Consider the following 24365-nt stretch of genomic DNA (forward strand, 5'->3'; position numbering starts at 1 on the left):
AGGTCGACATGGTCATTAGGCCAACATGGTCACTAGGTCGACATGGCAAAGGTTGACACGTGAAAAGGTCGACATGAGTTTTTAAAATTTTTATTTAATTTTGTCAACTTTTTCATACTTTGCGATCCACGTGGACTACGACTGGGAATAGTAACCTGTGCCGAGCGCAGCGGTAGCGGAGCGAGGCACCTTGCCTGAAGCACGGTGAGTGAAGCAAGCTATCTGAGGGGACACGGTGCATAAATTGGAGTTCCCGGTCACTTTATGAAGAAAATGACACAAAAAAAGTAAAAGAAACTCATGCTGACCTTTTCCGTGTTGACCTAATGACCGTGTCAACCTAGTTCAGGTGTCGACCTAGTCACTGTCGACAAACTATAACCTAATTACTGTCGACCTACCGATCCACACTCCTTTATTGGTGACATTACAAATGGCATTGCAGTAAAAGTATGCCTTTCTGTAGATGACACAAAGGTATGCAACAGGGTAGACACACCAGGAGGGGTAAAACAAATGACTGAGGATCTAGGTAGACTAGAGAAATAGTCAAGAGTGTGGCAATTACAGCTTAATGGACAAAAATGCTAAAACATGCATTTGGGCCTCAAAATCCAAAGGCTAAATATAGTATGAATAGCACTATATTGGAAACTACTGAGGAGGAAAGGGATCTAGGAGTTATTATTTCAGGTGACGTAAAGGCAGGTAAGCAATGTAACAAAGCAATGAGGAAGGCTAGTCAGATGCTTGGCTGCATTGGGAGAGGAATCAGCAGCAGAAAAAAAGAAGTAATAATGTCACTGTATAAGCCATTATTACGGCCTCATCTAGAATACTGCGTTCAATTCTGGAGGCCATTTCTTCAGAAGGATATTAATACATTAGAGACTGTACAAAAAAGAGCAACTAAAATGGTATATGGCCTACATCACAAAACTTACCTGGAAAGACTGAAAGATATTAACATTTATAGTTTAGAGCAGAGAAGGGAAATGGGGGACATGATAGAAATTTCAAATATATCAAGGGTACAGGAGAGAGACATTTTAAAAAGGAAGAGAAGTATTAGAACATTAAAGCAATCACTGAAATTGAACGGAAGTAGGTTCAGGGAAAACTTACTTCACAGAGAGGGTAGTGGACAAGTGGAATAGCCTCCCATCTGAGGTGGTTGAGGCTAATACAGTAGAGCAATTTAATCATGTATGGGATAGATATAAGAATATCCTTACAAAGAAATAAGGATCAAATAGGGTTAGACTAGATGAGCCAAGTGGTTCTTATCTGCCATCAAATTCTATGGATTCTCGCAATCAGCACTCTGTCATGGCCACATATGTATCTGATTCAGACATTGCCTCATGTCTGGGATCACTGTGATTTACCTACAACCAAAATCCTGACGCTCAAAATACCGACAACAATTGACTGATGGCCAAAATACCGACATCGTCAAAATACTAACATGGTGAAAATACAGACATTTAAAATGTCGACACTGTCAAATTGCTAGTGATGAGCGGGTTCGGTTTCCGTGAAACCGAACCCACCCTAGCTTTACCTTTTTTACACGGGTCCGAGCAGACTCGGATCCTCCCGCCTTGCTCGGCTAACCCGAGCGCGCCCGAACGTCATCATCCCGCTGTCGGATTCTCGCGAGATTCGGATTCTATATAAGCAGCCGCGCGTCGCCGCCATTTTCACACGTGCATTGAGATTGATAGGGAGAGGACGTGGCTGGCGTCCTCTCCGTTTATATACGAGACAGTTGATCTGATTGCTTTGCTTGTTTATTTTACTATTGTGGGGAGGATTGGGGAGCAGCTGTTAGGAGGAGTACAGTGCAGAGTTTTGCTGATAGTGACCACCAGTTTTTTATCCGTTCTCTTCTCTGCCTGAAAAAAAACGCTCCATACCATATCTGTGCTCAGTATGCTGCATGATATATCTGTGCTGAGTGCTCACACTGCTTAATTGTGGGGACTGGGGAGCAGCTATAGCAGGAGTACAGTGCAGAGTTTTGCTGACAGTGACCACCAGTATACGTTTGTCTGCCTGAAAAACACTCCTGTGGCTTTTTTTTTTATACTAGTAGTTTAGCAGTTTGCTGACAGTGTCCACCAGGTCCATTATACTGTATATAGCAGTACGGTAGGCCACTGCTGTACCTACCTCTGTGTCGTCACTCGTCATCCATAAAGTATACTATCCATCCATCTACATTGTATACCTGTGGTGGCTTTTTTTTTATACTAGTAGTTTAGCAGTCTGCTGACAGTGTCCACCAGGTCCATTATACTGTATATAGCAGTACGGTAGGCCACTGCTGTACCTACCTCTGTGTCGTCACTCGTCATCCATAAAGTATACTATCCATCCATCTACATTGTATACCTGTGGTGGCTTTTTTTTTTATACTAGTAGTTTAGCAGTCTGCTGACAGTGTCCACCAGGTCCATTATACTGTATATAGCAGTACGGTAGGCCACTGCTGTACCTACCTCTGTGTCGTCACTCGTCATCCATAAAGTATACTATCCATCCATCTACATTGTATACCTGTGGTGGCTTTTTTTTATACTAGTAGTTTAGCAGTCTGCTGACAGTGTCCACCAGGTCCATTATACTGTATATAGCAGTACGGTAGGCCACGGCTGTAACTACCTCTGTGTCGTCACTCGTCATCCATAAAGTATACTATCCATCCATCTACATTGTATACCTGTGGTGGCTTTTTTTTTATACTAGTAGTTTAGCAGTCTGCTGACAGTGTCCACCAGGTCCATTATACTGTATATAGCAGTACGGTAGGCCACGGCTGTACCTACCTCTGTGTCGTCACTCGTCATCCATAAAGTATACTATCCATCCATCTACATTGTATACCTGTGGTGGCTTTTTTTTATACTAGTGGTTTAGCAGTCTGCTGACAGTGTCCACCAGGTCCATTATACTGTATATAGCAGTACGGTAGGCCACTGCTGTACCTACCTCTGTGTCGTCACTCGTCATCCATTAAGTATACTATCCATCCATCTACATTGTATACCTGTGGTGCCTTTTAGTTGTGCGCATTAAAATATGGAGAACAAAAATGTGGAGGTTAAAAAAATAGGAAAAGATCAAGATCCACTTCCACCTCGTGCTGAAGCTGCTGCCACTAGTCATGGCCGAGACGATGAAATGCCATCAACGTCGTCTGCCAAGGCCGATGCCCAATGTCATAGTACAGAGCATGTAAAATCCAAAACACAAAAGATCAGTAAAATGCCTCAAAAATCAAAATTAAAAGCGTCTGAGGAGAAGCGTAAACTTGCCAATATGCCATTTACGACACGGAGTGGCAAGGAATGGCTGAGGCCCTGGCCTATGTTCATGGCTAGTGGTTCAGCTTCACATGAGGATGGAAGCACTCATCTTCTCGCTAGAAAAAAGAAAATACTTAAGCTGGCAAAAGCACAGCAAAGAACTGTGCGTTCTTCGAAATCACAAATCCCCAAGGAGAGTCCAATTGTGTCGGTTGCGATGCCTGACCTTCCCAACACTGGACGGGAAGAGCTTGTGCCTTCCACCATTTGCACGCCCCCTGCAAGTGCTGGAAGGAACACCCGCAGTCCAGTTCCTGATTGTCAAATTGAAGATGTCAGTGTTGAAGTACACCAGGATGAGGATATGGGTGTTGCTGGCGCTGGGGAGGAAATTGACAAGGAGGATTCTGATGGTGAGGTGGTTTGTTTAAGTCAGGCACCCGGGGAGACACCTGTTGTCCGTGGGAGGAATATGGCCATTGACATGCCTGGTCAAAATACAAAAAAAAATCAGCTTTTCGGTGTGGAATTATTTCAACACAAATGCGGACAACAGGTGTCAAGCCGTGTGTTGCCTTTGTCAAGCTGTAATAAGTAGGGGTAAGGACGTTAACCACCTCGGAACATCCTCCCTTATACGTCACCTGCAGCGCATTCATCATAAGTCAGTGACAAGTTCAAAAACTTTGGGCGACAGTGGAAGCAGTCCACTGACCTGTAAATCCCTTCCTCTTGTAACCAAGCTCCTGCAAACCACACCACCAACTCCCTCAGTGTCAATTTCCTCCTTACCCAGGAAAGCCAATAGGCCTGCAGGCCATGTCACTGGCAAGTCTGACGAGTCCTCTCCTGCCTGGGATTCCTCCGATGCATCCTTGAGTGTAACGCCTACTGCTGCTGGCGCTGCTGTTGCTGCTGCTGGGAGTCGATCGTCATCCCAGAGGGGAAGTCGGAAGACCACTTGTACTACTTCCAGTAAGCAATTGACTGTACAACAGTCCTTTGCGAGGAAGATGAAATATCACAGCAGTCATCCTGCTGCAAAGCAGATAACTCAGGCCTTGGCAGCCTGGGCGGTGAGAAACGTGGTTCCGGTATCCATCGTTAATTCAGAGGCAACTATAGACTTGATTGAGGTACTGTGTCCCCGGTACCAAATACCATCTAGGTTCCATTTCTCTAGGCAGGCAATACCGAAAAGGTACACAGACCTCAGAAAAAGACTCACCAGTGTCCTAAAAAATGCAGTTGTACCCAATGTCCACTTAACCACGGACATGTGGACAAGTGGAGCAGGGCAGACTCAGGACTATATGACTGTGACAGCCCACTGGGTAGATGTATTGCCTCCCGCTGCAAGAACAGCAGCAGCGGCACCAGTAGCAGCATCTCGCAAACGCCAACTCGTTCCTAGGCAGGCTACGCTTTGTATCACCGCTTTCCAGAATACGCACACAGCTGAAAACCTCTTACGGCAACTGAGGAAGATCATCGTAGAATGGCTTACCCCAATTGGACTCTCCTGGGGATTTGTGACATCGGACAACGCCAGCAATATTGTGCGTGCATTACATCTGGGCAAATTCCAGCACGTCCCATGTTTTGCACATACCTTGAATATGGTGGTGCAGAATTATTTAAAAAAACAACAGGGGCGTGCAAGAGATGCTGTCGGTGGCCCGAAGAATTGCGGGCCACTTTCGGCATTCAGGCACCGCGTACAGAAGACTGGAGCACCACCAAAAATACCTGAACCTGCCCTGCCATCATCTGAAGCAAGAGGTGGTAACGAGGTGGAATTCAATCCTCTATATGCTTCAGAGGATGGAGGAGCAGCAAAAGGCCATTCAAGCCTATACATCTGGCCACGATATAGGCAAAGGAGGTGGAATGCACCTGTCTCAAGCGCAGTGGAGAATGATTTCAACGTTGTGCAAGGTTCTGCAACCCTTTGAATTTGCCACACCGAAGTCAGTTCAGACACTGCCAGCCTGAGTCAGGTCATTCCCCTCATCAGGCTTTTGCAGAAGAAGCTGAAGACATTGAAGGAGGAGCTAAAACAGAGCGATTCCGCTTGGCGTGTGGGACTTGTGGATGGAGCCCTTCATTCGCTTAACCAGGATTCACGGGTGGCCAATCTGTTGAAATCAGAGCACTACATTTTGGCCACCATGCTCGATCCTAGATTTAAAACCTACGCTGTATCTCTCTTTCCGGCAGACACAAGTCTGCAGGGGTTCAAAGACCTGCTGGTGAGAAAATTGTCAAGTCAAGCGGAACGTGACCCGTCAACAGCTCTTCCTTCACATTCTCCCGCAACTGGGGGTGCGAGGAAAAGGCTAAGAATTCCGAGCCCACCCGCTGGCGGTGATGCAGGGCAGTCTGGAGCGAGTGCTGACATCTGGTCCGGACTGAAGGACCTGCCAACGATTACTGACATGTCGTCTACTGTCACTGCATATGATTCTCTCACCATTGAAAGAATGGTGGAGGATTATATGAGTGACCGCATCCAAGTAGGCACGTCAGACAGTCCGTACGTATACTGGCAGGAAAAAGAGGCAATTTGGAGGCCCTTGCAGAAACTGGCTTTTTTCTACCTAAGTTGCCCTCCCTCCAGTGTGTACTCCGAAAGAGTGTTTAGTGCAGCCGCTCACCTTGTCAGCAATCGGCGTACGAGGTTACTTCCAGAAAATGTGGAGAAGATGATGTTCATTAAATTGAATTATAATCAATTCCTCCGTGGAGACATTCACCAGCAGCAATTGCCTCCAGAAAGTACACGGGGACCTGAGATGGTGGATTCCAGTGGGGACGAATTAATAATCTGTGAGGAGGGGGATGTACACAGTGAAAGGGGTGATGAATCGGACGATGATGATGAGGTGGACATCTTGTCTCTGTAGAGCCAGTTTGTGCAAGGAGAGATTGATTGCTTCTTTTTTGGTGGGGGCCCAAACCAACCAGTCATTTCAGTCACAGTCGTGTGGCAGACCCTGTCGCTGAAATGATGGGTTCGTTAAAGTGTGCATGTCCTGTTTATACAACATAAGGGTGGGTGGGAGGGCCCAAGGACAATTCCATCTTGCACCTCTTTTTTCTTTCATTTTTCTTTGCATCATGTGCTGTTTGGGGAGTATTTTTTTGAAGGGCCATCCTGCCTGACACTGCAGTGTCACTCCTAGATGGGCCAGGTGTTTGTGTCAGCCACTTGTGTCGCTTAGCTTAGTCACACAGCGACCTTGGTGCGCCTCTTTTTTTCTTTGCATCATGTGCTGTTTGGGGACTATTTTTTTCAAGTGCCATCCTGTCTGACACTGCAGTGCCACTCCTAGATGGGCCAGGTGTTTGTGTCGGCCACTTGTGTCGCTTAGCTTAGCCATCCAGCGACCTCGGTGCAAATTTTAGGCCTAAAAATAATATTGTGAGGTGTGAGGTGTTCAGAATAGACTGAAAATGAGTGGAAATTATGGTTATTGAGGTTAATAATACTATGGGATCAAAATGACCCCCAAATTCTATGATTTAAGCTGTTTTTTAGTGTTTTTTGAAAAAAACACCCGAATCCAAAACACACCCGAATCCGACAAAAAATTTCCGGTGAGGTTTTGCCAAAACGCGTCCGAACCCAAAACACGGCCGCGGAACCGAACCCAAAACCAAAACCCAAAACCCGAAAAATTTCCAGTGCACATCACTACAAATTACCAACAGTTAAAATGTTTACAGGTGAAAGAGTCGACACAAGTTTTCATTTTTTTTGGGGTGTGTATGTTAACATAGGTCAACATGGACACTGTAGAAGTGTACCGCGTCCCCTCGCATAGCTTTCTGCACTTGCCATGCTTCGGGCACGGTGCCTCTTTACGCTCGGCACACTATTATATTTCCCCTCCACATCCACTGGGATGGTAAAGTATGAACAAGTCAGTTTCAATGAAAAAAAAAATCACGAAAAACGCATGTCGTTTTTTTTGACCTGTTGACAGTTTAAGTGTCGGTATTTTGTCCACGTCGACATTTTAAACGTTGGTATTTTGATCATGTCGTTATTTTGGCCTTGTCGGTATTTTGACAATAGGTCATTGGTTGTCTGTATTTTGACCATCGGGATTTTGATTGTAGGCAAACTGACTGCATCCCCCATGTGTATACCATCAGTACTATCATGAAAAATGGCTTTGAATAAGCACTAGGGTCCTGCCTGCTGCTCATGACTTGAAGGAGTGAACAAATGAATACCTTTCCTGATTCCTACACAGAGCATTTATTAAAATAAAGAATTATTAGAGATAGCACTATACAATAAACAATTATAAACAACGATTTGCAAATCTCATATTTGGAGCTCCTTTTCTTGAGAGGTTGTGCCATCTGTATAAAAGTTAAAAATTAAATGCTTATTTAGGTAATCGGCTTAATAGTAAGAGATAAATACACATCAATGAACTTATAGTTAAGTCTCTCACTTGCTCTCAAGGTTTTCTGGGTTTAGTAAGTCCACAGCAAGAGAAGTTGAGACTTCATTTAAACAACTTAGCAGGGTCAAAAGTGATGCAATTGCAGGTTAGTCCAGTGGTGACACGCACCTAAGGGCGGCACTTGGATGTTTGTGTTGGTACTATAGACCAAAATGTACTTGTAACTGCAAAATGTTTCCACAGTATTGTACCATATGCCATCTTCAATGGAGTGTAAATGGGTAGCACATGTGCATATTGCCCCAGTAAACTGTCCTACTTAGTAAATATGTATGAATTAGAAAGATATAAAAAAATGTCATAGTGGCATATTTGTATTACTCTATTAAATTGGTTATCATAAAATGAGGGCTTATAAGCAAACATTGGAAATAATAAAATTAGGTGGCTGTGGGGCTTTTACTGTTGTGCCTAGGGACGCCCACACCCTAAATCTGCCCCTGGGTTAGTCCCAAACAGCAGCTGCACACTGAGGTCTCAGACAGATAGCAGGTTAGATCCTTCCAAAATCTGGTAACAGGTATCAAATACTAAAGGTCAATACACATGCAGAAAAATACAATCCAAGGTCTGGTAACAGGTATCCAAAAAGTCATGGGCAAAACAAAGGAATGTCAAGTACACTCCACAATCTGGTAACAGGTTTCCAAGTAATACCCCTTTCACACAGAAATGGAAATTACCGGGTGAAGCAGTTCTACCTGATAATTTCATGAAAAGCACGGGTCCTTTGTCTGTGTGAAAGGGTCAACCCGAGTTGAAATTCCCGGGACTCTGACCCTGGAATTTACCAGGGTTGGGGACTTGGGAATTTCAACCCGGGTTGACCCTTTCACACAGACAAAATACCCGTGTTGATCTGCAAATTGCTGGGTTGAAATTATCTACCCGGTAATTTGCTTGTCTGTGTGAAATGGGGGATCAGACAGAGCCCGGCAACACAATCCGGCACTGAAATGCCGGGTAAATTTCTGGGTTTTCTGTCTGAAAGTGGTACAATAGTGTGCAAAGACAGAGGCAGGTCATGTTCAATCCAAGGTCTGGTAACAGGATTCAAAATATTAATGCGAAAAGTCAAAAAGCTCAGGTTCAATCTGAGGTCTGATATCCAAGTATTAGCCTTGTTGACAGGCACAGGAGTTAGAGAAGACTAATAACCAAACAATTACTGTTAGGTGAGGCACCCTCAAGTACTTTCAAATAGCCTGCCCTTTCATGCCAGTCTAAGCTCATTCCACATCGCAGACTCCCGAACTTCCGATTGATGCATTTCAGCAGTTGGAAACAATAACACCTCTATGCAGGTGCCCAATTTACAGATAACAGAGCCACTCTGGTGGGCAAAAAAAACCCAGTGCAAGATCCAGGAACAGCCTCCTGCTCACAGAGAGCCGGTCTGATGACATAATAATAATTAATAATAATAATAATTTTATTTATATAGCGCTCTTTCTCCAATAGGACTCAAGGCGCTAATGAACAGAACCTGTGAGTGAGGAAAGTTTTAAAGCACACTTATCTTGCAGACGTGGGTTTGTCGCCATACAAAGTGGCTGCATTTGTACTGAGTTATGCACCATCCACTCAAGTAGTTGAATATTATGAGTTAGTGCTACCCCAAGTTTCAGCATAAAAAAAGTTGAGTTATGCCATGCACGAGAATAACTGTTCTTGTCATATCTGCCTATTTTGAACTTGTCAGAGACATGAGACCTTCTACTATTGATGCCCTGATCCTCATTGCAGGAGACTGTGGGGTATATTAACTAAAGTGTGGTTTTACAAAAGTGGAGATGTTGCTCAATCAGATTCTAACTATTATCTTCTAGAAGATGCTTGACAAATAATAAGTAGATTCTGATTTGTTGCAATGGGCAACATCTCCCATTTTGCAAACCCGTACTTTAGTAAATATACCCCTGCATGACATCAGCCAGAGATGGATATGACATCCCTCTTCTTCCTCCTTATGTCAGGTGTACCCCAATCTGATAATTCCTCAGCCTGTTACAGCCTTTTTGTATATTTTTCCAACACCACATCTTATTTTTATTGGTGCTAAAACAGACATTTGACTTACCGAATGTTTTTTTAATGTGTATCTTACTTGAAACCATGATAATGATCTTTGATCATTGTCTGAAAGTTATTTGTATCTTATCAACCATATTCCAATGGCTAACATAATGATATATCTCACTGCCACCATGCCTAGAGAAGAGAAAAATCCTATAATTCAAAATGTTTATGCCTCTACTAAAAGTCCACAACCAGGACAAAGAAACAGGATCTTCCAACTAGGTCTGTGAGTCCAAGGATGATGAACCAGATACATTCTCCAGTAATGACTTCTCGCTACTCATAAAAGAAGTTAAGACCACCTGATCTCTGCTCCACTAATAAATACAGACCACTAGTCAATCCTTTGAGGTTAAAATAGAATTGGGAATAGAACCAACCAAGTGGAACAGAAGTTGGAGGAAGTTACCTCCAATAACCAAATAATTGAAATTACATTTTCCAAAATAAAACATACTTCAGCTGAAAGAAAACTTGGTAGATCAAGATTACCAACCCTGTTGAAATAATGTATGCATTAAGTGGACTCTGTAACAAATAGAATCCCAATTATAGGAGAATTACCTAAAATGTATCAGCCCTGAAATTGTCATTCTCAGCACCGACGCCTATACACAGCAACATGTCAGTCATGCTGTGGGTGACAGGAGGCTGTGAGCGATATTGCAAAACCCATTTTGCACATGCGCAGAACAGTTCTTGTGCCAGCGCAGACCCCCAGACATTGTATGTGTATTCAGACCATCGGGTTTGCTTACAGATATGAATTAGGCCCACTTTCTGACCGGACCATTGCCACAATCATCACCATCCTTTTTGTGTTGTTTGAAGAGCATTTTCTGAGAAATAAGCATGAGTAATGAGTCATCATAATTGTGATTGGCCTAAATCAGGCATGTCCAAAGTCCGGCCTGGAGGCCAATTGCGGCCTGTACTCACATTTCCACCGGCCCTCAGCTTCTGTGCAGTCCTCAGCTGTCAGGCACAGTGTCTTTGCAGACCACTGCACTTCGCCACACTGACACTCCCTGCCTTTTACTGTCAGCCACGCTACACGGTGACTGACGGCTATCTTCCCCGTCTCTGCGTGCAGACTATAGACTAGTCTGCTGATGATCTGGTAAAACAGGAGGGCTGGGGTTGCCTCTCCCGCCGAGACAAACCCAGCCCCCCTGTGTGTATGAATCTATAAAAGGAGACACCAGGAAGGATCATCATAGTGGCAATCTTTACTGCAGCTCCGCAGCAGTGTGCGGTGTTCAGCGGACTCAATAAGTTTAGTGATTCACCCTCTCGTAGGTGTTCTGGGCTAAAGCATTTTCACTTGTAAGTAGTTCTCCAATGTGTATCTGGCAGCACTGCTGAGGGCATATAATGTGTATCTGGCAGCACTGCTGGGGGCATATAATTTGTATCTGGCAGTACTGCTGGGGGTATATAATGTGTATCTGGCAGCACTGTGGGGGCATTTGTGTATCTGGCAGCACTGTGGGGCATATAATGTGTATCTGGCAGCACTGCTGGGGGCATATAATGTGTATCTGGCAGCACTGCTGGGGGCATATAATGTGTATCTGGCAGTACTGCTGGGGTATATAATGTGTATCTGGCAGCACTGTGGGGGCATTTGTGTATCTGGCAGCACTGTGGGGCATATAATGTGTATCTGGCAGCACTGTTGGGGCATATAATGTGTATCTGCCAGCACTGTGGGGCATATAATGTGTATCTGGCAGCACTGCTGGAGCATATAATGTGTATCTGCCAGCACTGTGGGGCATATAATGTGTATCTGTCAGCACTGCTGGAGGCATATAATGTGTATCTGGCAGCACCGTGGGGGAATATAATGTGTATCTGACAGCACTGTGAGGGCATTTGTGTATGTGGCAGCACTGCTGGGGGCATATAATGTGTATCTGGCAGCATTGTTGGGGCATATAATATGTATTTGACAGCACTGTGGGGGCATATAATGTGTATCTGGCAGCACTGTGGGAGCATATAATGTGTATCTGGCATTGGGGGCATTTGTGTATCTGGCAGCACTGGGTGCATTTGTGTATCTGGCAGCACTGCTGGTGGCATTTGTGTATCTGGTCGGCCCCCACACATTTTCACCTCGCCAAATCTGGCCCTCTTTGCAAAACGTTTGGACACCCCTGGCCTAAATGGTCACTGAGGGCCTGATTCTGATGTGGGAATAAAGTAAGAAACATCAAGTAACTGTGTACTTGGGCAAACCATGTTGTACTGCAATTTCAAAATGTGCAGAGAGAATTAGATTTGAGAAAGGTATGTCAATTTGTTATCTAAATTGCAGTATAAGCATTAAGCTGTCCAGCATTTGTGGGCTACCTGCAAAAGCAAAGAGTATTTACTCCACATGCAAAAAATAAATATCCATTTGTACCCCTTGCATTGTAACATGTTTGTCCAGGTACACAGTAATTGGTGTTTCATACTCTATTCTCAAATAAGAATCGGGCCCTGAGTAAACAGTAACTAAAGTTCTTAGAAAATCATAGTGCACTGCAATAATATCACCTGCAAGATTACAGTGTTATATAATATCTGATAATATCTGTAACAGATATTGAGGGTAATTCACACCTGATCGCTGCTGTGCGTTCAGGTTCAAACTGTGCATGGTTATGCACAGCAATGCGCATGCGCATTGCATGGGTACAAAGCGGGATGCCGCTCAGCGATGGGTTTGTGCAATGGATCTGTATGCACGGGCGATGGCAAGGAGATTGACAGGGAGAAGACGTTTGTTGGTGTCAACTGACCGTTTTCAGGGAGTGTCTGGAAAAACACAGGTGTGTCCATGCATTTGCAGGGAGGGTTCCTGACGTCAATTCCGGTCTTGGACAGGCTGATGTGATCGCAGCAGCTGAGTAAGTCCTGGGCTGCGCAGAGACTGCACAAAATCTGTTTGTACAGCTCTGCTACACATGCATTTGCTAAAATGCCCTCCCCCTGTAGGCGGTGACTATCTGATCGCAGCAGTGCAAAAATCGCTTGCTAGAGATCGGGTCTGAATTAGGCCCAATATCTGAAGATGCAAAGTTCTCTATCTCTGCATTGTGGTTACACACTTTTGTGATCTGTAACACATCTGTCCCCATTGCAACTACAGTATACCTCCCAACATTGAGAAATCCCTACTGGAGACTCTTTTGCACACCATAGGCATGCTGGTCTGAAAACTGGGCATGGCTTCACAGGAATGCAGTAATCGTGAGTCACCCCCCCATTTTTATCACTGTAGGGGCATGCCCAGCACTCCGTGAGCAGCTGACCATGCCTCCAGCCTCCCTGTCTCCTGTGAATAGTACCTGTGCATCTATTCAACGCAGAGCAGCAAGTGACAGGGAGCCTCCCATCTGTCCCTCCACCTTTCCACGGTGGGACACTGCTGACTACAGGTGGGACTACAGGACAGTCCCGGAATTAAGAGACTGTCCTGCGAAAATTGGGTCAGTTGGGAGGTATGACTACAGACACTTTCTGTCCCTAGAATTAAGTGATAGAGGGGTCTATTCCTGAAGCAGTGAAAATAGGGAAGAAGTGAGCCAGTGGAAGAGTTGCCAATGGCAACCAATCAGCTTTGAGGTACATTTATCAAGTGCATTCTAATAAATTATATGGAGCAGCTGATTGGTTGCCATGGCCATTGCCAACTTCTCCACTGGTTCACTTCTCCACTCATTTCACTGCCTCATACATCTCTCCCTTAGTAGGGGATCTGGTGCAATTATGCATTTTGTTTCTTTTGAAAGATATATTAAAATATTTGGATTTTTTTCTTTCATTTTTTTTTTCTATATTTATTCATTTTAATTTTACCTTATTGTTAAAAAAGCCAACATTTTACAAAATTTGTAGACTTTTCATTCTAGATAAACGTTTTGAACAATGATATTTGCAGAAGCACCAAATATATTTGCCAAAATCTTTTGTTTATCGCTACCTAACAGCAATAGGTAATGATTGTGAAATTCTCCTTGTAAATGGGCATGCATACAGTACATAGCAATTCAAATGCATTTCATCTCCCTGGCAGCATAAGAATGACAGACAGTCTGTACTTATTGAGGCCGATGGGCTTCTTGATGCCTATTTTTGTTTGTAAGTCTGGGTTCTTAAATGCTTTGTTGCTTTATGTTAATTCCTCAGCAGTGCAATCAAATTCTTGTCGTAATTAAAGTTGTCAGTTGGAAGGCAAGCCAATCGCCGAGAAAACACAGCATAACAAATGAAGTGAAATGATTCTGCATGTAGCTATACGATGCTTCGCCAGGCATGAAATTAAATAAGTAATTTGATGTTGACATCAGAAATTGAAATGATACCCACTGTTCCCTCGTTCACTCAAACCTGCATAAACAAAAGTCAGGACAAATATGTATAACAAAGCCCTTGTGCACCCGTCTCTCCCTTGTATTATATATTTGCATGTCAGAGATTTTACATTTCAAAGCAACATAGATGTTGCAAGATTTTGTTACCGCTGTTTGCAAGAGATATTAGTATAAATCAACAAACCCAGCTGATTTCAAATATTGACATCTAAATGTGAAAGTGCTTTGTCACATTTTGAAGGATACAATATAAAAATGTCCAAGTATTTAAACAATGATTTTTTTTTTTATTGATCATCATCTAATCAATTAATCCATTTTATTTCCTATTTAAGGAGAAATGTATGAAAGCTTGGAGAGAGGTAAAGTTAAGAGAGATAAAGTACTAACCAATCATCCGTCACTTTTACAGACTGTTTGAAAAAAAAATACAGAAACAGATTGGTTGGTACTTTGTCTCTCTCCACTGTCACACCGCAGGTTCTCAGACTCTCTCATGTCTCAGCATGCAAGTCATCTCAGGATGTTCCTGTTATTTCAACTTCAGTATACAGTTCCTGTGATCCGGGCTACATGGGTACCACCATATTAGCTGAGGTCAGCTGACACTATGACAGCCATTTATTTCTCACATGACTGTAGTGTCCAATCCTGGTGCAGAGTGCCCTATATAAAGCAGTTCCATGCATCTTTGCTTTGCCAGCTCAACTATCTGTTCCTGAGTTAACTGCATCTATTCTACAACATGCTATCCATGTTGCAGCAAGGATACATCACCTTTTCTCCTGCTGTAATCAGCACTGATCCTATTCAGCACTGTGCTGTCTGCTTTCTCCAGTTCTACATGAGTCTCCAGCTATGGTCTGCTTTTGTATGCTGTCTCATACAAGCTACATTGAACTGTGTATTGAGCTGTAACCATTGACTGTCTCCAGTCACTCTACTGCAACAGCAGACCCACATATTTTAGTGCGAAAACAAACTGAATCTCTTTCTACTTTTCAATGTGTTCAAAGGGTGTTCATGTGTTAAAGACTTAACTGTATATCTACCACTTCCAGGTAGCATATCTCGGATCAGCCTAGGTTTTCTTTATTCTCCTACTGCCCACCTGTTGTATCTATGCTACTCTTACACCAATGTGTTGTCTGCCTCCTGCAGCTAAACCTGTGTATTACTACATTCTGCTATGCCTAGCCTCCTGCATGCTGCCTCGTTCACAACAGTCATCTGGGATCAGACCTGCCATTGATTGTTCAAATTCTACAGCTGTCTTTGCAGACACACATATCCCTTGTGTGTAATAAGACTATCTAGTGTCTATACTGTTTTTACAAACATTCTCATATCCAAGACTCCAGTTTGTACCAGTCCTGTGCCCAAAACAATAAACAATCTGACATCCACTTTATTTATCTCCAAACTCGATAAACTACCCCTAAGTGTGTACATGTTATGTATATGTTAGTGATGGCTCATTCAGGTCTAGCATTACTGGAAAATACTTATATTGTAATTTTTCTTTTTTGGTGATTTATTTGCAAGATAAAGATTTATGAAGGTTTCACTCATTTTAAAATATATCTACACATTTATTTAATATGTGAAGAAGTCTCCTAACTCTGCTCTTTCCCCCAATAAAAGGCTGCTGCTTACATTGTTTGTGAGAGATTTTATTAGATTGGAAGGGATTTCCAGAAATAACAGCTGAAAGTGTGCCAATATCAATCTCTCAGACAGGGGCAAGGCAAATGAACTCCTAGCAAGTAAAAACAAACAATGACTTACATATAATTATAAGCAGGGCTGCCTGTATATGGGGTTTAAGGCAACAGTCTGAGCCTCAAGCTCCTAAGGGTTCTCTATTGTAAAATAGCACAGCTCAAAAATACCTAATAGGATCATTATTCAATTTATAATAGTTCAGGTTAATTCAGATGAGAAAGTAAATGGTGAAAATAAGTGCAAATGTTGGATGGAAATTTTTATACCATAGTAAGATCCTATACAACCACTGGCCTCAAAGGAAAATTAGTTAATTAATGTCCTAATCTTGTTCAATGCTTTGATACTGTAGCTTGTGAACAGTGACTAGAAGTGAGAATGGTGAGAAAGATACCAGTTCTAGTGGTATAGAAAATACATGACTTGCAATGATTGTTACATTACTCAGGACCGGAATGGGTGTGCACACACAATAGTACCCCAAATACAATTATGCCACATTATACTGCACCTAGCGCCATTGACTCATATTACACCACATAGTAGTGTACCGTACTCATGTTAAGTCATACAGTAGTGCTTCTTAGTCATGTTATGCTACACAGTAGTACCACTTATACAAGTTACGCTACACAGTACAAAATGCTTACAGTAGTGTCCCTTGTACACATAATGACCACAGTAGTAGTCCCCCTTACACATAACACCCACAGTAGTAGTGCACCACAGACATAATGCCCACCGTAGTAGAGCCCCTTACACATAAAACCCACAGTAGTAGTGCCATACATAACACCCACAGCAGTAGTGTCCCTTACACACAGTGCTTACAGTAGTAGTGCTCCTTTCACATAACACCCACAGTAAGTATGTCCCTTACACATAATGCCCACAGTAGTAGTGCTCCTTACACATAATGCCCACAGTAGTAGTGCTCCTTACACATAACACCCACATAGTAATGCCCCTAAAACACACAGATGTGTCCTCCTACATCCTTGCTGCAGTCATGTTAAACAGCCCTTCTAGAGTCACCTAGTTATGAGCGTGTTCACTAACGCTGGGTGTACTTTTGTGCATTTTTATCAGAAAATGTGTCTTATTTTCATCACAATCAGACTGCTGATTAAAATTATATGCAGCATGCCTATATTATGTGTGTGCAACTAGGCCAGTATCTGCATTCAAAATCTTTTGTTACAGTGTTTTCAGGAAAACACTGTAGTGTAGACTTTTGTATGCAGATTCAGCCACAGTTGCTGTATCTGCATTTTCACAAAAAAATATGCCCAACGTTAGCCAAGCTGCCTGGGAACTGCCGGCTCATTCACAGCAGGCATCTCGCAGTACATGGTGTATTGAGGCTAGATGTATGAGGACACATCTGTATATCCACAGGATAGGAGGGGAGAGAGGGGAATGTGTGACATTAATACAGGAGATCAATGATTGGATTGGATATTGAAGAACCACCACTTGAAGCTGCCAGCACTGCTGCCATAGGTGCATCAGGGAAGGGGATGAGCTGGTGGGACTTGACATTGGAAGCAGCACATCATGTTGCCGGATCCTCTGCCTGTCATACAGTTTGACAGGAGCAGCCAGCAGCAACAGCAGGGTAGCAGAGCTGGGAGAGCGCCTCTCCAGCCCAGCGCCTCTCCAGCCCGGTGCCTCCCTGCTTTTCATACTCTGCAAAGCATATTGCACTGGCCCTGATCTTCCTGTTACTCTGTCATAGTCTTTTTGTATTGTTCAAATGTTAGCAGTACATACAGTATGGGGTCAGATTCTGAGGTGGAAGTAATTTAAAAATAGCAAGAGGACCTAGGCAAAACCATGCTGCCCCATAGATATGGGGCAAATGTAAAATGTGCAGAGACTTAGGAGGTAATTCGGAGTTGATCGCACATCTACGATCATTTACTCTGACACGAGGAGGGACGCCCGCATGTCAGGCCCTGCCCCCCCCTTCCCTCACTGACAAGTACCTCCCTGCCAGCACAGCTCCTGCGCTCTAGCAGAGGCTACAGTCCGCGTCCTGGGTTGCAGCGGCTGCGTGTGACATCATGCAGCCGCTGTGGCCTGCCCACCCCCCCCAACGGTTCGGACATGCCTCCGTTGTCCGGACCGCTTCCCGCCAATGGCATTCTAATGCCATTGGCATGCCCCCTACCGCCCCGAGACCGCCTCTGCCTGTCAGTCAGGCAGAGGTGATCGCAGCCAGTTAGATGCTGATGGCACCTCACTGGGCTTCCGGGGTGTGCACGCGCAGTGCGGCCGCTGCACGTGCTGCTTCACAAAGTAATTCAGACTGTGATTGCTGCTGCGATGCAGTCTGAATTACCCCCTTAGATCAAAGAGGGGCTTGTCCAAACCAAAATTTACATTGCAGTGGAAAAATAAAGCTGCCCATTATTTGTGGTCTACATGCAAAAGCAGTGAGTATTTTCCCTGCATGCAAAAATTAAATATATATATTTGCACCGCTTGCATTGCAAAATGGTTTGTCCAGGTGCACAGTTACTTGCTCCTTTTTATTTATTTTTTACTCCCAACCAAACCACCCACTGCCTGCGACAGCCCACAGTGACAGTTAAAATGGTATGTGTACTTTATGTAGCTCAGGTGATATTGTATTCATGAACTTCAAGGGAAATAAAACAAATTCAAGGCAATTCAATAAAATTATTTTTTCCATTAGCTACCAGGAAAAAATTTTTTAGGAAAGATTTACTAAATGGACATTTTTCAGTTGTGGTTTGAAAAACACAGAATTTACCAAAGGCAAAAAATTTGCAATTTTAGTAAGCGCCACTTTACAAATTACCATCCCAAATTTTTCCTTAGTAAAAATAAACAATGCTAAAGCAGTAAACTCAGTGTTTGCTGTGGGTCACTTTCATGATCTTCACCAAGCTACAATTCCCCAAGACTACGAAGTAAATGGCATACTTGTGAAGTATCAGTGTCATGGGATTCAAGGGCATAGAGTCTAATTGGGTATTGGTATTTGCCAGGGATTCCTGCAAGGGAATTTGGACTTCAGTATTCCCACAGGTCACAGCCCCCTGAGCAGTACCCATATGCAACTAGCAGAGGGCAACACAACATGTGACACAGGCAGGTATAGTGTGCTAATGTAGCAAATACTATTAGAAGATAGTCTCTATGGAAACCATATGAGGGTATACGCTGATAAGGGAAAAAACTAGAGTTCAGCAGAAAATTAATCTGAGTCTTTTGTATAATCCAGATAGTCCAGCAGAGTATGTTCAGGAGGCACTGGAGAATAACAAGCAGAGTAACCATTTGAGGCAGTTGAAGGCATGAGATTATCCCAGAGAGTATCAACAACAGGAACTGGAAGGAAAAAAATATCCAGCAGAGTATCAGCAGGAGGCACTGAAAGGCAGGAGGATATCCAACAGAGAATCCACAGAAGGAATAAAACCACAGAACAAGACTAGCCAGACTGTCAAACAAAAGTACATACAAGGATCTGACACTTTGCTGCGGGAGAAAGGGGTTTAAGTAGGGTGCCCAGTCAAGGTATGGAAGCTCACTGGACAAGTGGAAAGAAACGTCCCCAGAGATTACTAGTATATGCTCCACTAAAATAGCAGCTGCTAGAAGCCAAACCAGGGGGGAGCGGGTTGGGGGTGCAGGCAACATGGAGTATCTACAGAGATGCTGCAGGAGCGGAGACTGGCCAGTCATGCAGCAGACCCTGGCTGTGAGTGACAATACTGTACCGAGCTTTACTGGTATTAAAACCTATCTCTGCATATTGTAGTTTCATTAAAATAATTCATTATACGTAAAACAAAAGAAAGTACATACCCAATCTTTCTTCCACATTTTTCAGGTTGGTAATATTACCTTTGATATTTTATTACCATGCAAGACATGAAATAGTGATACATTGTAGAATGAAGATAAACTGGCAGAGACAATCAGCAGTAGTACAGGTGTGTCTAAAGGGAATAATGTCCTCTCTTACTCTATGCTATTCAGGATGAGGATGCCTTAAACATCTCCTCTGAGTGTAGCTTGTCATAACAGTCGTATTGAAGGTTAATCCTAAAACGCTTTGATGTTTGGCCCAAACACAGAGGAAACATCTGGGAGGACAAAACTATCCACCTGCTTCCTTGGCCAGAAAATGTCACTTATGTCATGACTTATCTGACACCAAGACAAGATATCTGTCACTGTGGATATCCCCTCCTTAATACTGCTTCTGTGACATTGCCTGATAGGGCATTCGCTGTCAGGATGCTTTTGGGAGTCAGAGATACACCTGTCAGTAGTCTGTCGTTTACCATTTCCTCATTGGGGATGCAATAGTGCAAACATAAAGCACACAGATTGGTGATGTTCATGTAGTTGAGTGACGAGACCCATAGTGTGGCTGATCACCACTGGAACTGTCCTCAATGCTAATTAGAGTATTAGCTATCTGTGGCTCTAGAGCTAATGCTGAACAACAACACCAAGCATGCTTTCCCAGTTTACTGTGATGCTAGGATTTGTACTGACAAGCTGGAGAGCCACAGGCTATTTGAGACAACAGAGGTGTTTTCTGTTTATTTATATTACACTTCCATGTGATCGTTTGCTAAACAATACAATGCAGGTAATGCAGTGAATCAGCTGAAAAATGTAATACATTACATTGCTCACATTAATCAAAGAAACATTATATTGAATGGAAAAGCACAATGGGTAAATATTAGGATCTTATTGTAGACGATCAAATAGTGAGAAGATTGGTAATTCTAGAGTCCCCAGCTGCCTGATGTTTTAGTTCCCTGGCTGTGCCTACACGTTCCTTACATCTCAGACTACTAATTATGTTTACAACATGCCTCATTTTCCTCTGACCCCTGGGAATCAATTGGCAAGCAGGTCACACTCTGAAAAAGTCATCCAAGCCCTGTAGGATTTGCCTTTTTGAAGTCAGTCTGTTCTTTTCTCCCTCTTGCCACTTTGTGGCCACAATACACAGTAACTTGGGATAAGGGCAGTGAATGTCAGCAAGTCAGGAAGGCAGTTTGATGAGTGCCTGCTTAGTCTCAGAGTAGGGTGAAATGCCATCATTACCCAGCTGCCTGTCAAATAAATTGGCAATTACAGCCATGGCAGAAGCCTGGAATTCAGTACATAACACACTGCCATCCCTAAACCGCTAAGAGATTTAAAGGAGGAGGGGAGGTGAGAGAAGGGGGAATTAAGCAATGCTTTCCTTGTTCCAGCAGCATATGACAAGGACCAGCTTGCTAGTACAGTGATATGGTGATGAAATAACATGAAAAGTGGTAGTAATGAGCTGTGTGGATTGGAAGGTGTTAAAAAACACAATACTAATTTTCCACTTTGTTTTTCTTTCTGTATTTTCTATTGCAGAGCTCAGCTGCTTCCAGCTTGGGAACAGGCTACTTTGTAAGTGAACCCTTTAACAACATACCTTGTGAGGTTGTGGTATGACTAATGATATTGTATGTGTATTTTGAGGTAATTACTGTGTATAGACTTAAAATGTCATGTTATGGATAAAAACAATCTAGCTACATAAACAAAAAGGAATGCTGCTGTATGTACTATATGACAAGGAAACATTTCAAAACTTGTACAAGTCATTAGGATGTAACAAATGATCACAATACCTCTAATTGTTGCTTCCATGTTCAGTCATGTATTCTGTGACAAACAGTCTCCAACCAACTGGAGTTTCAAAACAAAAGAAGGCCTATATTGAAAATGTTTATATACTGTACATACTATTTTTAACAAGGTAAGTCTACTAGCACTAGCTGAGTAAGCAATGTATTCCACACTTTATAATGTATTTAAAAGAGACTATTCGTGATTTCAAATAAGTGTGATTATATACTGTAAAGAAAAAGAAAAAAATACTGAATTGCCCAATGTGTTATGATGCATTAACGAACAAGCTATTTTATGCATCTTTGGGGAAATGCAATGCTTCTAAATGTGGTAAAAGGCAATATGTAAATATAAATGATATGTTTCAATGAAATTAAAGAATCCATTCCATATACATTTATAAAAATGTTTTTAAATAGCAAGGTAATTCACATTTATGTATTCTTCATAGCTATTCCTATATAAATCATCTCCATTTCAAAATGTCTCTAGCACTTGCAAAACAGAGGTCATGTAAGGCATATGGGGTTGGACCATGGGAAGGATTTAACAATACAGTGGGCAGATAGTGCACAGAGGGTTTTTTTTTATAGCCTCTCTGCTCTCTACATCATGCGACTGTGGTTACCATGGTAGTCTGTGTCACTGAGTAGATTTATAGATAATTGAGGAGGAGCCTGAAGAAACAAAGCAAGGGAAAAAATTTTAAAATACCAACATTATTCTTTATAGTTTTCATAAGTGATTGTGGTTAAAAGAAAACACACTTTCTTCTTGTAATTGCTGCTTTAAAATATCTACTATTGAATTTAGTTGTTATTGGATAAACATCAAAACATATCATACATTCTCTAATGCTAATTTGTAACCAAATACCACAGGTACTGAAATTATATAACAGCAGTAATTACAAATATCTGGAGCCTTTGAATTTTAAAAGTAAATAAAATTGTTAGGACAAATGCAAAATCTAAACGGGTTCACTACGGTATGCCGGCGGTCGGGCTCCCGGCGACCAGCATACCGGCTCCGGGAGCCCGACCGCCGGCTTACAGACAGTGTGGCGAGCACAAATGAGCCCCTTGCGGGCACGCTATTTTATTCTCCCTCCAGGGGGGTCGTGGACCCCCACGAGAGAGAATAAGTGTCGATATGCTGGCTGTCAGGATCCCGCAATTGGCCTACAAACTTTTTCTCATGTGTACATCTGGCATTGGTCACATATGGCAGGTGCAGTTTCTACATTTGACCATGGCCATCTATGCTTGTGCCTGTGCATCTGGGAATGCAGCCACTTACATTGACATGCCCACAACACTCCCATAATACATCCAGTGAATGGCCCATTTTTGTTTACACTACTAGCCACCGATAGTCCTACTCTATTACTCAGCACCCCAAATTTGGGAATGGCAAGTGCAATGGACTAATGTTTTTATATATCGTGGTTAATTATTTCTCTAGCATCCATAAGGGATATTGGAGACAGATTAGTATGATGGGGTATAGATGGGTCCAAAGGAGCCAGTGCACTTTAAAATTCTTCAACTGGGTGTGCTGGCTCCTCCCCTCTATGCCTCCTCCTACTGGTCAGTTTAGAAAAAAGTGCCCTCAGGGTAGGATGCATACTCTGCAAGCTCCAGAGTTTTTCTTCAATTTCTTTTAAAGTTTTATTTCTTTCGGTATGCTGTTTGTGCAACAGCATACCTGCATCGTGGGTGTTGGGGGTGGATGGTCACCGGCCTCTTGAGGTGCAGAGCCACTTCCCTTGAGGGGCTGTTTGTTAAGTGGGACATGGCGCCTTGGCTGCCGCAGCATGCCGCACACTCCTAACGCTGCCTGATGGTGATGATCGGTGGTGAGTACTCGCCGGGGACCCCACTAGGGGGGTCCCCCGGTTCACTGTGCGGCTGAAGGACGGGTGAGGTGTACGGGTCCCTCCTGGGGGGGACCTGCTGTAGCCCCTGCATGAGACTGGCTACAATGCATTGTACCAAGCATTTATGTGAGGCTACAAACATAGGAAGACATGGCCAGTATAAATATAAAACAGTAGCTCCGGCACCATAACGGAGGTCGGAGCTAAATGAGAGCGCGCTCAGCTGCATTTTGGAGCCTTCCTCTGCATAGCAGCAGCAGCCTCAACAGCTCCTCCATAACAGTCCCTGGATCACTGGTACCAGGTGTAGAGGGGGAGAGCCGCTATATCTGTGCACAAGTAACATCCCTCTGAGGGATTTTTCATAATACAGTCTCACTGTTGTTTACATATATAAAATGCTGACAGCCTCACTGGGGCTGTGCAGCGTTGGGTGCGCTGGTGTCCTCTCTCCTGTATCTCCTCTCACATGCAATAGGACAGGCTTGTATAGTATTTCAGGCTGTGTTGTATGTGTATTGTACCTGTTTTTCTTATTCAATATGGTAAAACAGAAGTTATGCAGTATTTTTAATGCTAGATACTCCCCTAGTTCATCTGGCTCAATATCATGTGATCAGTGTAGTCAGTCATCTCATAATGCTTATAACAATGTGGGGGAGAATCCAGAGCCCTCCTGGTTTGGGCCTATCAAAACTTTGATGTCTGATATGTCATCTCAGCCTACTGCAAATGCAAATAAAACTCAGGAACTGCAACAAGCAGTGGCAAGTCTAACTGCTAAACATCCCCCCTGTCTAGTACAGGTGCGCAAAAATGTGCTCTACCTGCACTCCTATCAGATACTGGTGATGAT

General features: G+C 43.2%; 1 protein-coding gene across 10 annotated transcripts in view; it reads left to right on the top strand.

Annotated features, from left to right (window-relative positions):
* Positions 1 to 24365, top strand: part of AUTS2 (activator of transcription and developmental regulator AUTS2) — a 1933147-nt gene that overhangs the window by 852760 nt on the left and 1056022 nt on the right. For all 10 annotated transcript variants that reach the window (XM_063953747.1, XM_063953750.1, XM_063953749.1 and 7 more), the window contains one exon: positions 21370 to 21405. In XM_063953747.1, coding sequence (XP_063809817.1) covers positions 21370 to 21405 — 36 coding nt within the window. The remainder of the gene's footprint in view (positions 1 to 21369; positions 21406 to 24365) is intronic.

This window comes from Pseudophryne corroboree, chromosome 2, assembly GCF_028390025.1.
Source record: "Pseudophryne corroboree isolate aPseCor3 chromosome 2, aPseCor3.hap2, whole genome shotgun sequence".
In the NCBI taxonomy this organism is placed as follows: Eukaryota; Metazoa; Chordata; class Amphibia; order Anura; family Myobatrachidae; genus Pseudophryne; species Pseudophryne corroboree.